The sequence below is a fragment of the Oncorhynchus clarkii genome, chromosome 21, assembly GCF_045791955.1.
Source record: "Oncorhynchus clarkii lewisi isolate Uvic-CL-2024 chromosome 21, UVic_Ocla_1.0, whole genome shotgun sequence".
In the NCBI taxonomy this organism is placed as follows: Eukaryota; Metazoa; Chordata; class Actinopteri; order Salmoniformes; family Salmonidae; genus Oncorhynchus; species Oncorhynchus clarkii.
This window is the reverse complement of record NC_092167.1, coordinates 20,308,836-20,323,371: the sequence shown is the minus strand read 5'-3', so window position 1 is coordinate 20,323,371 and position 14,536 is coordinate 20,308,836. Positions and strand designations below refer to the sequence as shown.

The following is a 14,536-nucleotide window of genomic DNA, read 5'->3' as shown; positions in this document are numbered from 1 at the left end:
CCTACATACTGTGTTTGTACCTACCTAGTAGGCTACATCAGTAAAGGGTATTGAGCTTAAGAGAACTTATTATATATTTTTTAATGATTAAAAAAATGGTTAGTTAGTCTTGTCTCTTTGCTGCAACTCCCCTACGGACTTGGGAGATGCGAAGGTCGAGAGCCATGAGTCCTCCGAAACATGACCCTGCCAAGCCCCACTGCTTCTTGACACACTGCTCGCTTAACCCGGAAGCCAGCCGCACCAATGTGTCGGAGGAAACACCGTCCAACTGACGACCGAGGTCAGCTTACAGGCCCCCGGCCTGACACAAGGAGTTGCTAGAGCACAATGAGACAAGGAAATCCCGGCCGGCCAAACCCACCCCTAAACTGGACGAAGCTGGGCCAAATATGCGCTGCCTCATGGGTCTCCCGGTCCCGGCTGGCTGTGACACAGCCTGGGATCGAGGCTGTCGTGACGCGGTGCGGTGCAGTGCCTTAGACCGCTGCGCCACTCGGGAGGCCAGCTTAAGATAACTTTTGTACTAGTTATAGTATGGTTTTTTCGTTGCTGATTCTGAATTCCACTGTTAAAATGTGTCTTATTACAGAATAGATTGTTGATGTTCACTATATAAGAACAAAGTTGATATCTCACAAGTTCCATGTGGATATTTGTGAAAGAAAACAAGCAATTGTTGAATCTTCTTGTTAGCCATCCGTAGTTTACTAACAATGTCACGTAAAAAGCTGTCAAATCCATCAACCTGGGTTTAAATCGGAGCATAATGAATTCTCCTTTGTGCCAACCAGTTGTCTAATTCAAATTGCATAGAAATCTGATCCCAAAAGTCTATATTTGTTTATAGAGGCGGCGTGCGGACCGCTGTACGAGGAGACAAAGCAGTGTCTGTTTTTAATTGCATTGTTTTACATCTACATTCTCGTCAGAGAGGTCTCCCTGGGTGCTGAGTGTGTTGTAAAAAAGAGGTGGGCTAGAACTCGATTTTCCTTTCTCTTGTTAACAATAATTGCACTAGTTGGTGAGCAGACAGGAAAGAAAGAAAGAACGAAAGAACAGGCGTATGCAGATCGCTGTTTGGCGCATCCTCTTTGACTTGGAGAAGTTCAGGTACAGTAGTAGCACTCTACAAATCAACACTACATCGTGTGGCTGTCACCAACAAAGTTCCCCTAAGAGTGTCGTATTGCCGTACGGGCCGCCGCTTGTGCAGCACTCGCACCCTAAAATGCAGAGTTGGTGAAAAATAAAAAAAGAGATGAATAATTCAACAGAGATCAATAAGTCACCGTGCTGCTACTTCTCTCTCCTTTCTGATGCAGATGGAAGGTAATGCAGAAGTTATCTCCCTGTAGAGCTGGATGTGCAGGAGTCTCTTCTCCTTCTTCCCCTGGAAATGTCACCGCTCCCTTTATTTTATCAGATGGCCCGACATTCATTCGTTCGGTGGTTGACTCTTCATGGCTGGCTGCTGCCTGTCACACGTGGAGCGACTGTAAGAATGTAAAGAGCCAGAGCTTTGAGAATGGGGAAGGGAAATCACTACTCTACTGTAGCAGGGGCAGGAATGCAGGATCAGTCTTTCTCTTAACTCACCTGGGTGCTTCTCCAAGAAAATGCTTGTTCACTCACTGTTCACCTACAGGGATACTGTACTGTGTGATCATTTGGGTGTGTGAGGGTTGTAAATCCTCTTCAGTTCTCCTTTATTTGTTAAGGTTCCATGATGGCAGTACAAAAAAAGGACAGTTATTGAAGGTTTGCCCTCGGGATTCCGGTATCCGTTCTGATGGTATCAAAACAAGAAATCTTGAGGGTTACCAAAAAATGGTTCTTAAGTGACTTATTTGATACTTGTCATGAGCACCCAACATAACAAAGACAGTCAGTACCTTGAACGTTCTAAACATCCTTCTCATACTCAGAATCTAGCTGTAAAACCTTAGTAGAGAATAAATGGCATGTTCTCAGTCAAACATGCTGAAAGCACAATAAGTGCTCTCTAACTGAAAAGAGGAGTGTGACATTTTTAAATAACTTTCCCCATCCAGCTCAACCTCAGCCGCTGCCCCAGCCAACCGCCTCTGCGCAGGGAGAGCCCGACGAGGGAGAAGATGCTGCTTCTGACAGAAGTCAAAATGGCCACCAATCCTCCACCGGCCTGAGTAACGGCAATGGAATCCCCCGGCAATGTTCCTGTGGGGCGGAGCAGCACAGGAAGCAGCACCCATCGCCCGGCGTCTCCCAGAAGATGCAGAGCCAGCTTCGTTCCAGCCTGTCGGTCAACAGCGACAGCAGCAGACGGAGTAAGGGAAGCTCCACCGGATCTCACAAGCCTGGGACGTTACCAGAGGGTGAGTTATAAGTGCTGGGCGCCGACTGTACACACACACTCTGTCTTATATAGAACACACTCTCTCACTAGGAGGTAAGTACTGTGCTCCAACTTAAGGTCATTAGAGTCACTCACAGACTAATAATCACACAATGAACACACATCCCTCATCTGCTTGGCTTGACTTTCCGCTAGCACTTCATCAACACCTTTAGTGCAGGTCTTCCACCATTAACATTCCATTTGTCAAGAGGACAGAAAAGACGGTCAAAAATGGACAGATTCTCTCGGTTCTCTTATTTTAATGATGAAAGTGTACTTTCATTTGGTCAAGACCTGCTTCGTATGGCTTTATTTTCCTCAACAACAACCGAAAGGATGTATTTTAGAATTCAGGGGGAGCCATCATTTTCTCAGGTGTTGTGCGGCGGTGAGTGCAGTAATGAATTGGTGTTCTGAATGACTAATGGTCAGTAAGGTGTGACCTTCTAATGAGGATGAGCCGCCCAGGGTGCCTGCTAAGTGTCATCCCTCCTTCCATACCTCCCTCCCTCCCTCTGCATGGGCCTATGTCTGTCCTCCAGTCTCCAGCCTTACTGTGGCTCCTCATTAACATTGGCTCTGTCTGTCTGGGAGTCACACACACATCCTCTTTTTACCTTGTAACAGCTGTCTGCTATCTGTTATCTGCTATCCATTATTTAACCTGCCTGCTGCTCCTTGCTTATCATCGCCTCGTCTCTGACTCCTCTCGCTTTGTCTTTTACTTTGTCTTATAGAGGAAGAGGGAGAAAAAATAATAGATGATAAGTGTGAAATATGTGATACAGTGTGCTCTAAAAGTATTGGGACAGTGACACATTTTTTATTATGTTGGCTCTGTACTCCAGCACTTTGGATTTCAAATGATATAATGACTGGGGTTAACTTCTTGACGCTACCCATCCCTTTCACAGGATCATTTTCGTCAGCAACCGTTGAATAGCATAGCGCAACAGTCAAATAATATTACAAAAAAGTATTAATATTCATGAAATCACAAGTGCAATATTGCAAAACACAGCTTAGCCTTTTGTTAATCCACCTGTCGTCTCAGATTTTGAAATTAAGCTTTACAGCGAAAGCAATCCAAGCGTTTGTAAGTTTATCGATAGCATAGCATTATGTACACTTAGCATCAGGAAGCTTGGTCACAAAAATCAGAAAAGCAATCAAATTAACCGTTTACCTTTGATCTTCGGATGTTGTCACTCACGAGACTCCCAGTTACACAACAAATGTTCCTTTTGTTCCATAAAGATTATTTTATACCCAAAATGCCGACGTTTGTTTGTTGCGTTATGTTCAGAAATCCACAGGAAAGAGCGGTCACGACAACGCAGACGGAAATTCCAAATAGTCTTCATAATGGCCACAGAAACATGTCAAACGTTTTTTATAATCATTCCTCAGGTAGTTTTTAAAATACATATTCGATAATATATCAACCGAGTGTGTAGGTTTTTCAATAACAGCGGGAGGAACAATGGCGGCTTTACTCTGTAGCGCAAAAACTCACTCTGAGAGCCCCCACCTATCCACTTACGCAATGTGATCTTTCACGCTCATTTTTCAAAATAAAAGCCTGAAACTATGTCTAAAGACTGTTGACACCTTAGTGAAGCCAGAGAAAAAGGAATCTCGTTGATATCCCTTTAAATGGAGTATAGGCATGCATAAGAACAGAAGGGTTTCAAAATAAGAGGCACTTCCTGATTGGATTTTCCTCAGGGTTTCGCTTGCAATATCAGTTCTGTTATACTCACAGACAATATTTTGACAGTTTTGGAAACTTTAGAGTGTTTTCTATCCGAATCTGTCAATATGCATATTCTAGCATCTGGTCTTGAGAAATAGGCTGTTTACTTTAGGAACGTTATTTTTCCAAACATAAAAATAGTGCCCCCTAGCTTCAAGAGGTTAAAGTGCAGACTGCCAGCTTTAATTTGAGGGTATTTTCGTCCATATTGGGTGAACCGTTTAGAAATTACAGCACTTTTGTACAGGGGGCCAAAAGTATTGGGACAAAATTCAGCTATCTGTATTAAAGTAATCAAAAGTTTATTATTTGGTCCCATATTCATAGCATGCAATGATTACATCAAGCTTGTGACTACTACAGACTTGCTGGATGCATTTGCTGTTTGTTTTTGGTTGTGTTTCAGATTGTTTTGTGCCCAATAGAAATGAATGGTAAATAATGGATTTTGTCATTTTGGAGTCACTTTTATTGTAAATAAGACTATGATGTTTCTAAACACGTCTTCATTAGTGTGGAGGCTACCATGATTATAGATAGTCCAGGATGATAGCCTCAAATGAAAGTTGACAGTCTGCACTTTAACCTCGTAGTCATTGTATAATTTCAAATCCAAAGTGCTTGAGTACAGAGCCAAAACAACAACATACTTTTGGAGCTCACTGTAAAGTCTGTTTTAAATGAATTGGGGAATTTGAGATTGTTTGTCTTCACCAAGGTTAAGCTATTTGAAATATGCAGCAGGCTAACAAGTTATAGAGTTCCCTATAAATAAAAGGTATGATACAAGTTAAATATTCACCAATGATGTATTCCACAGGCGTCATGTTTTTCTTCCATGTCTTAATTGGCAAAGAAAAATAGCAGCAACAGTTCAATAAGTCTCATTACAGCTTTTGTGTTGGTTATTCTTCGACTTGTGTTTTCTAAATCAATATGTTCACACTCAAGTATTTATTTCCCGGCGTATAACAGCAAGCTGTTGTGTTTTAATGTTTACATGGATTACCATAATCTGTTTGCCTGTGAAATTAGCTACTAAACAGCCCCTATGAACACTAGAAGAATAAAGCTCCACTGGAAGAGAACCTAGCTCAGGGGATTCTAGAGCAGAGCATTCTTGGCACATGTTCTCTGGCACTGAAATGAAGCTGTGATAACAGTTCTGTGTACGCTACTGACTGAAGAGTCATTTACCGCTCGTCTTTTAGTCAGGCCGGGGTTCGGCTGGGGCCTTTTGTGGTTTTTATTTGTTGTGTAATCAATTATGATTTGAACTCTTTTTTAAGTCACATTCAATACTTTTTAAGGCCTTTGTGGTGACTAATTTGGAATGCTTTCTTTGCGCCAACTTCACATCTTGGTTTGTCTGTATATTCCCCGTAGCCACAAGTTTGACCCTCATTCATGCATTATGGACTTGCACTCTAAAGACTACCGCATGGGGTGGGCTTCTCCTCTCAATCGCTATCTCTCACCCTCCCTCTCTCCCTCCCTGTGCCTGGCAGGCAGCTAGGCAGTATACTGGCCCTCCACCCAACAGTCTCTCTTCATTTGAATGTTTTCGCTTGGCTCGATGGTGTGCACCCATTCCAGCTTGTTTTATGTCATCCTGCTCCCTTTGGAGTTTTTTCCAGATGTCTCAAACTATTTCCTCTGAGGCGCTCGCCGCTGTTTTTGGCCCTCCAGAATCTGGGCATTTTCGCCGCGGCCTGACATTAAACATGAACGCTGTCTCACTGAGGCGGTGTCAATTTGTGCCGTATTTTTCTTTGTGGTAGGAGAGATGTCTGGCGTTCTTGTGTACATGACCCAGCCCCCCTCGCCCCCTTCTGTAAGGTTTTCACTAATCGCTGCTGTTGAATTATACATCCAAGTGAATTGCTAACTAAGATGCCCCAACTGCTTGATGCTATGGACATTATTTAGATCATTTTGTATCAGAACATAGTGTACTGTGCTGGTACTAGCTTAATTATCGTAAAGCGTCTTTCAAGGTTTTAGATGCTTTGAGGTTTCATCATTTGACATTGGCAAAGTTCTGCTTTTCGCTTTCTCTAGTAGTACAGAGTTTTAAGTTCTAGAATACGGTGCACAATAATTATGAATGTTTTTTTCAATAACAATCATTTCAAATGCGGAAATATGATACTTTTGTTCTAAAGTGTCTCTGTTGTAGTTGCCTATGATAATCAGCGTTCAACATCTTGGTGAACCCGTTTGTATCGTTTCATGTTGGCATTCTCTGATTTGTGTCCAGTACAGCGCTACTGGTCAAGCTTTGCGGCAGTCAAAAAGGAGCCCTGTCTTTCTGACAGGCTGAGAACGTCTGATGAAAGTTATGCAAAGACACTGATTGTACTGGCATTTTTCTATCCATATCAATGTCTTGCATCTCCAAAGCTCTGCTGGGCCTTGACGACAGTGTGGGTAGAGGTTCATGCTCTGGACGATTTTATTTAGGGACGATTTTTCACATTTTCATAGCAATCGATAATCAGCATTTTTGGACGCAGAGTATGGCAATATTTAGACTTAGGGTTGCCACCCGTTCAATAAAATACGTAACGGTTCTGTACTTCACTGAAAGAATAAACGTTTTGTTTTTCTGTCCTCTGTTTTCCAGCAGCTTTTCGCAATGCTTGAAGCACAGCTCTGTTTATGTCATCAAGCCTATCAACGCCTGAGATTAGGCTGGCAATACTATAGTGCCTATAAGAACATCCAATAGTCAAAGGTATATGAAATACAAATGGTATAGAGAGAGAGAGAGAGTCCAATAATAACTACAACCTAAAACTTATTAACTGGGAATATTGAAGACTCACGTTAAAAGGAACCACCAGCTTTCATATGTTCTGAGCACGGAACTTAATGTTTAGCTTTTTTACATGGCACACATGGCACATATTGCACTTCTCCAACACTGTTTTTGCATTATTTAAACCAAATTGAACGCGTTTCATTATTTATTTGAGACTAAATAGATTTAATTTATGTATTATATTAATTTAAAATAAGTGTTCGGTGTTCATTCAGTATTACAAATATATATGTAGAAATCGTCCGATTTAATCGGTATCGGCTTTTTTGGTCCTCCAATAATCTTTGTTGAAAGGTCATAATCGGTCCACCTCTAGTGTGGCAGGGAGAACCTTCACGGCTCCTTGCATGGTACAGAAAACAGCATGTCAGAGTAGATCTGTGATTTAGTACCCATGACTTATTACAAAGATGTCTCTCCATTTCAACTAACATTGTTTAAAATGCTTGCATGTGCTTTGATTATTTGAATTCTACCTGTTCTTTACTTATTGTTTTGCCTAAATCTGTCCATCCATCCGTCTTTTACATTTTTTTTTAACTGTGTACCATCTGACTTTCATGTAACGGATGTTAGTGCATGACATCACTTACATTCTGTAAAATGTTTTAACACCACTGAACAAAAAAACGGAATAATAAATTCCACAAAATAAAACAGCTGTTTTATTGGTGAAATAGAGAAGAGGGTTTTCCATCCGTTCATTGGAAAACAACAGTGATTTGGCGTCATGCTCACCAGACACGTAAAAGGTCTACAGAGGTTAAATGTTAATCAGTGATGAGAGAAACGGCAGCATTAGCACAACAATTTGCCAGGGAGAAGAATTCGGACTTTGCTAATCAGCTTTACGTAATCAAGTCTGTGCATTTGCATGATAATGCCCCAATTATTTAGAAAGCTGCTAATCAAAACCCAAAAGTGGAATTCAGTCCCTTTGGAATTTTCCCTGATTCCATTTGGCTCTACTTCCTCCTCCCTGCTTAGTCAGCAACTTCTACTCAGCTTGCACTCTCTCTTATGCACCTGAATATACACACACACACACACACACACACACACACACACACACACACACACACACACACACACACACACACACACACACTTTTATCCATAGAGATACAATATTATACTATTGAATATACTACTGTTGTTCCAGTTCATTCTGTGGTTTCATCTGTTTTGTCAGTCAATAGTGATAGTCTTATCTTGACTTATTTACTGTAAGGACGTTATCATACTGTACGTGTCAAAGTAATTGGCCAGTCTGATTTGTGACTGTATAACTGCCTGAGCCCTGCTCAAGGCTTCTGATTACAAAAGACCAGGGATTAACTCGCTCTGTTCCAGGCAGGGGTTTTAATCAGATTTTTTTTCCCCCACTGGCTTTTAAGACATTTGTTTTTGTTTTCTTTGTATTTGATCATGCTTTGTGTGGTTTTCTGTGTTTTTCATCCATCCTTCATCCTTTTTCATAATCCTCCACCCGTCTCTATGGACATGGTGTGTGTTGGACCCAGACTGCTGTGTCCACTGCATCCTGGCCTGTCTGTTCTGTGAGTTCCTGACCCTGTGCAACATGGTGGTGGCCCAGGCTAGCTGTGGCACCTGCACCTCGGAGGCCTGCTGCTGCTGCTGCTGCGCTGAGGACATGGGAGATGACTGCAACTGCCCCTGTGACGACATGGACTGTGGCATCATGGACGCCTGCTGCGAGTCCTCCGACTGCCTGGAGATCTGCATGGAGTGCTGTGGCATCTGCTTCCCCACGTAGGAAGGAACATGATGGCGATGGGATTGGGAATGTTGGCCGTAGTGCTACTGCTACCTGTACTTTACACTCCAGCAGAGAAGGGAGGGAGGGAGGGAGGGAGGGAGGGAGGGAGGGAGGGAGGGAGGGAGGGAGGGGAAAAGTGTGTGTGTGGGCTAATTAGGTGTGTGTGTTTAGCATATGTGTGTGTGTACAAGTGCGTGCCTTTGATTTAAGCCCACACAGAGAGATCTATTAATCTACACTGGGCCTCTCTGCCAACATGGCCAAGCAGGGGCCAAAAATAGTTTTATAAATGCTTTTTGTTACGTACAAGTATAAACATGCTATATGAAAAAAAAAATGTTTTACCAAAGTGTGTGTTTAATTTTGACCAATATGTTAATCAGCTCTTTAAAAAGTATTACCTTAGATGCCTTATTGGATAGGAAGATCATCTCTATCATTTCAGGAATACTGTCCGACTGACATCTTTGCCTTGAAAGTTTTCTTCTTTTTTCACTACCAAAATGTAAATTCCTGACACTAAACCAAAGGAATACATGTTCTACCTTGATATTTAGCAGCCTTTTAGTGTGTTTAGTCAGTACTGTATGACACTGTAATAACTTTGATGTTTTTTGGGATGTGTTTTTCCTACTCATATTAATACACCTTCAATTAGAGGTATACAAACTACGAGACACATTCGTGAACAATGTGTAACAACAGAACAGCCGTAGTTATAGTCCATATCTACTGTAGTTTGCAAAATGATACGTATTGAAAAGCTTCATGTAAAGAAAGTTTGAAGATCAGCACTAAATCGGGTAGATTAGTGTATACCTTTTCTGTTAATGTATTTAATCCAGATATCAGTTTTTGTTCTGTAACATTTCAACTATGTAAATAATGTACGTGCTTTGTAGGGCACGTTTTAATTGTCTTTCGGATTCAAGTGTGCTTGAGTTACTTACAAAACTGCACAAATGGGGAGCTCCATTATGTATAACCAATGCTAATCTCCGACACCCACAACTAAAATGTCGCCGCATCCCAGAGTCTTTTGGAAGATGTTACGAAACCATTTCTGTTACGTAGTCTGTCCACGAGAGACTTCTGCTAATATCTACCTGTATCAACAAATCTCTTTTGAGAAGGATTGATGGATGACAGGCAGGGTTAACCATAGGGTTAACATGGAGTTCAAAGACATCTAGGTTGTCAGGCTTTGGAGTATGCTGCCATTGCTGTTATTAGATCAGAGGAGATTTTGATTTAGGCCTACCGTCAGCAGTTCACTCCAGATATGAGTAGTAGTATTCTTGTCTGATTGTTGGCCTGATATAACTAATGATTAATGCACATTTGAGTTATACTGTAGCGTGTGCCCTCACGCAATGTTAAAGCCATATTGTTGGAAATAATGGTTTTAGTCTATCCTGAAGACCCTCACCATGGTTTTCACCTGTCAGTCTTTCAAGCCGTGAATTTACTGGATATACATTGGAAATACTGGCTTCCTGGAATATACAAGGGATGAAATTTTTTTACGACTGGTGAATTGCGCAACATTTTATCATTGTCATAACATTTTGTTCCCTACAATCATTGTTTTATATTGTTGTCAATCAATTATTTGCTCAGTCTTACGCTCCACTTTGATTACATACTGTACGGTACGACTGTTAGTTCTGTGATGTTATTTAGCATGTATTTGGGATACTGCCTCAGTATTACTTGTTCAAATGCACTCTTTAGTAGCAGAAAGTGATAAGGAATTAAAACATGGCTGACCCTGTTTGCCATAAGCGGCTTTTGGATTACAAGTGAATGACTCGCAACACAATAAGGAAATATTCTGGACTGTCAGATTCAGAGAAGAGAATCCTAAACTAATGAACAACATTTTTTTTTCAGCAGATTTTTTTTCTTCTTCTGTGTATCAAGTTGAGTTTGGTGAATCACTTTCTCAGTCTCAAAGATTTGCTTTGATGTTGTTTTAGTGATACTTAACACAGGGACTCATTAGTGTGTTGCTTTTCTAAATGGCAAAGTTCCTTCACTTTACACCATCAAAGATAATGTGCTGTCAGATCTTAGGCTTGCTTCTCTAATGGTGGATTGTCATTATGTTTAAAGGAGTTGGAAGGACACCTCCGCAGCAGATAGTGTTCAGTCGCACTCTGTATGAAACTAAGCCGCAGACCTCTTAACATTCGTATGATTAACTAACACGGTCTTTCTCTGGATATTTTCTTCTGGCTATACAGGCCTATGAACAGGAACAACACTAGATAATGTGAAGACATATTATTTACATGTATTTATCTTTTTTTTCCCTCTAACTGTAGTATGTTTTTATATTCTGTCCACTAGTTGTGTATATGATATACTGTACCGTCTTCACCTTTTCCATCTTCTAGAATACCTCTTTTCACTGCATTTAGCATACAACACAGTTTGTAGGTTGTTGTACATTAATTCAGAATCATGTCTGAAATAATAAAAAATATAAAAAGTATGAACATTGTAAATTTGACTTTTTATCGCTTGTCTTCAGATTTGCTTTGAGCCATTTTGTAACAATTCCTGGCATGGAAGCAGATCCCTTGGCACTTTAGCCAACTGTTTTGTCACTCCTTTTCATGCCATACATGGCATTGGCATGAGATTAACAGGATGAACACATGGCTACAACACAAAACGATCTGCTCGTAAGCTACCTGTATGTTATACATACAGTGCATTTAGAAAGTATTCAGACACCTTAACTTTTTAACATTTTGTTACTTTATAGCCTTATTCTAAAATTGATTAAATGTTGTTCCTCGTCAATCTACACACAACACTTCATAATGACAAAGCGAAAACAGGTTTTAGAATTTTTTGCAAATGTATTAAAAATACAAAACACCTTATTTACGTACGTATTCAGACCCTTTCCTATGAGACTTTCAATTGAGCTCAGGTGCATCCTGTTTCCATTATCCTTGATGTTTCTACAACTTGATTAGAGTTCACCTATGGTCAATTGATTGGACATGATTTGGAAAGGCACACACCAGTCTATATAAGTCCCACAGTTTACAGTGCATGTCAGAGCAAAAACCAAGCCATGAGGTCGAAGGCATTGTCCGTAAAGCTCAGAGACAGGATTGTGTTGTCACAGGAATGTATGCAGAATTGAAGGTCCCCAAGACTACATTGACCTCCATTATTAAATGAAAGGACTTTGGAACCACCAAGACGACTGACCGCCCGGCCAAACTGAGCAATTGGGGGAGAAGGCCCTTGGTCAGGGAGGTGACCAAGAACCCGATGGTCACTGACAGAGCTACAGAGTTCCTGTCAGTGGGTGAACCTTTCAGAAGGACAACCATATCTGCAGAATTCCACCAAGCAGGCCTTTATGTTAGAGTGGCCAGAAGGAAGCCTCACTAAAAGGCACATGACAGCCTGCTTGGAGTATGCCAAAAGGCACCTAAAGGACTCACGGACCATGAGAAACAAGATTCTCTGGTCTGATGAAACCAAGATTGAGATCTTTGGCCTGAATGCCAAGTGTCACATCTGGAGGAAACCTGGCACCATCCTTAAGGTGAAGCATAGTGGTGGCAGCATCATGCTGTGGGGATGTTTTTCAGCAGCAGGGACTGGGAGACTAGTCAGGATCAAGGCAAAGATGAACAGAGCAAAGTACAGAGAGATCCTTGATGAAAACCTGCTTCAGAGCGCTCAGGACCTCAGACTGGGGCGACGGTTCACCTTCCAACAGGACAACGATTCTAAGCACACAGCCAAGACAACGCAGGAGGGACTTCGGGACAAGTCTCTGAATGTCCTTGAAGTGGCCGAGCCAAAGCCCAGACTTGAACCAATTGAACATCTCTGCAGAGACCTGAAAATAGCTGTGCATCGACGCTCCCCATCCAACCTGACAGAGCTTGAGAGGATCTGTAGAGATGAATGGGGAAATCCCCTAATAAAGGTGTACCAGCTAGTAGCGTCATACCCAAGAAGACTCGAAGCTGTAATCGCTGCCAAAGGTGCTTCAAGAAAGTACTGAGTAAAGGGTCGGAATACATATATAAATGTGGCGTTTCATTTTTAAAATACATTTGCATGAAAAAAACGTCCATTTTGTGGTATTGTGTGTAGATTGAGGAAAAATACAATTGAATCCATTTTAGAATAAGGCTGTAACAAAATGTGGAAAAAGTCAAGAGGTCTGAATACTTTCCGAATGTACTGTATGGCATATGTACATCCTTATTTGGTGGGCAGCAGTCAATGTGTGGTGGTCTCTTTGTGTGTGCTCTCTTTTACCAACTCTATTAGCTTGTGTACTGTAATTGTACTGTCCACTTTCCAAAATAGTTATGAATTGGCAGGTACTATAATCCCTCAAATGGCATATATTTTTTTATAATATTTTTTTATCAATGTATAGTGTAACAATGACACCGGTGTGTAATGTGGGGGGTCAGTAGTGTGACTACAGCACAGGTTCTCTGGTCAATGATACACTGCCTGTTACACTACCGTCCTCTTATCTTCACCACAATTCATCACTCATAGACAATGGGTCGTCTATGTAGTACGGCTCAGTGTGGTTCCCCTCTGCTCTACTCTCTATTAGAGAGCCTCTCACGTAGACGCAGCGGAGGAACATGGAAACACGGCCACCAACACTCGGCGAGGTCAGCAGGGACCATGGAGAGCAATGCCCTGACCTTTGACTGACACAACCTCCTGTTAACCTCTCAATTAACCCCTGCGCCTAGCCCACCTGGCGATTGGGTGATGATGGCAGGCGAACCTGCTGCAAGCTAACAGAGATAGGGAGGATCCTTCCCTTTTGTCATTTTCTGCCTGGATACACACTGCCCAGGAAATTACCATCTTATTTCACTAATGCATTGTAAAATATTGTCCCCGGCCCCCGAAACGCCTTTCCTTTCTCTATAATCACATAGGAGTTCTTTCTTTCACTCTTTTTTTCCTCTCTTTTTTGAGAGGAAAATATGTGAAAACCCCAGGTGTGTAAGTGTGCGATGACCTTTTCACAAAGTCACCCACCTTTCCCATCCTTTTAATCACTCTGTTCCTGGCTGTGCGAGTGCCTGTAATGTCACAATTAAGACACATCCATTGTTTCTGTTTTCGGTCTTGAAATTTGGTGCTTCTTGGACCTGGGGTCATCTCTCAATATTAAATAAAAGTGCCTTACCACCCCTCCTTTCTCTTCCTCTCTCTCTTGCGCTGTCTCCTTTCTCTCTTCTTTCTGGGTGGGATGGAATTGTCACTCAGAAAATGAATGTCTGCTGCCCTTAGCCATGAGAACAAATTTATACTGTCACTTTTTATTGCATAAAGGGATGGGGCTTTTAATGGTGTTTAGTTGCCTCATTTTCACATTAGAGGTAGGCTTCAGTCACATATTGATAAGATTAACCATACTGATAATTATAACTAATACAAGTAATTTGATAGGAACAAGAGGGTGGTTGCATTACATGGCAATTTACCGCATAGGACCGTGTCTTCCAAATGGTCCAGTTATAGTACTCGTCATTATGTTTAGCGTTAGTGTGTTTGTGCTTTTGTACTGCTGTCCTTTCAGCCCGTGCAAATGAAACCTCTTTACCTGGTAATTAGAACAGAGACGCAGCATGTTTGGTAAAAAGACACATCTCATGTTCCATTTCACTTATGAAGCTTGGGTATTATTTTATGCTCTGCCATGGCTAGGAACACCATGCAGCCCAGTGATGCACCTGCTCCGAACATCACATGTGATGATGCATAATGCAAGCAACG

The 14,536-nt window shown here is 41.6% G+C and overlaps 1 protein-coding gene across 1 annotated transcript in view; it reads left to right on the top strand.

Annotated features, from left to right (window-relative positions):
• LOC139378725 (MyoD family inhibitor domain containing) overlaps window positions 1–11,234 on the top strand; it is a 28,061-nt gene extending 16,827 nt beyond the window's left edge. Inside the window, exons 4-5 of the mRNA XM_071121168.1 lie at window positions 2,055–2,357; window positions 8,484–11,234. Of these exons, the coding sequence (XP_070977269.1) occupies window positions 2,055–2,357; window positions 8,484–8,737 (557 nt within the window). The 3' untranslated portion in view covers window positions 8,738–11,234. The remainder of the gene's footprint in view (window positions 1–2,054; window positions 2,358–8,483) is intronic.
• The last annotated feature ends 3,302 nt before the right edge of the window (window positions 11,235–14,536 follow it).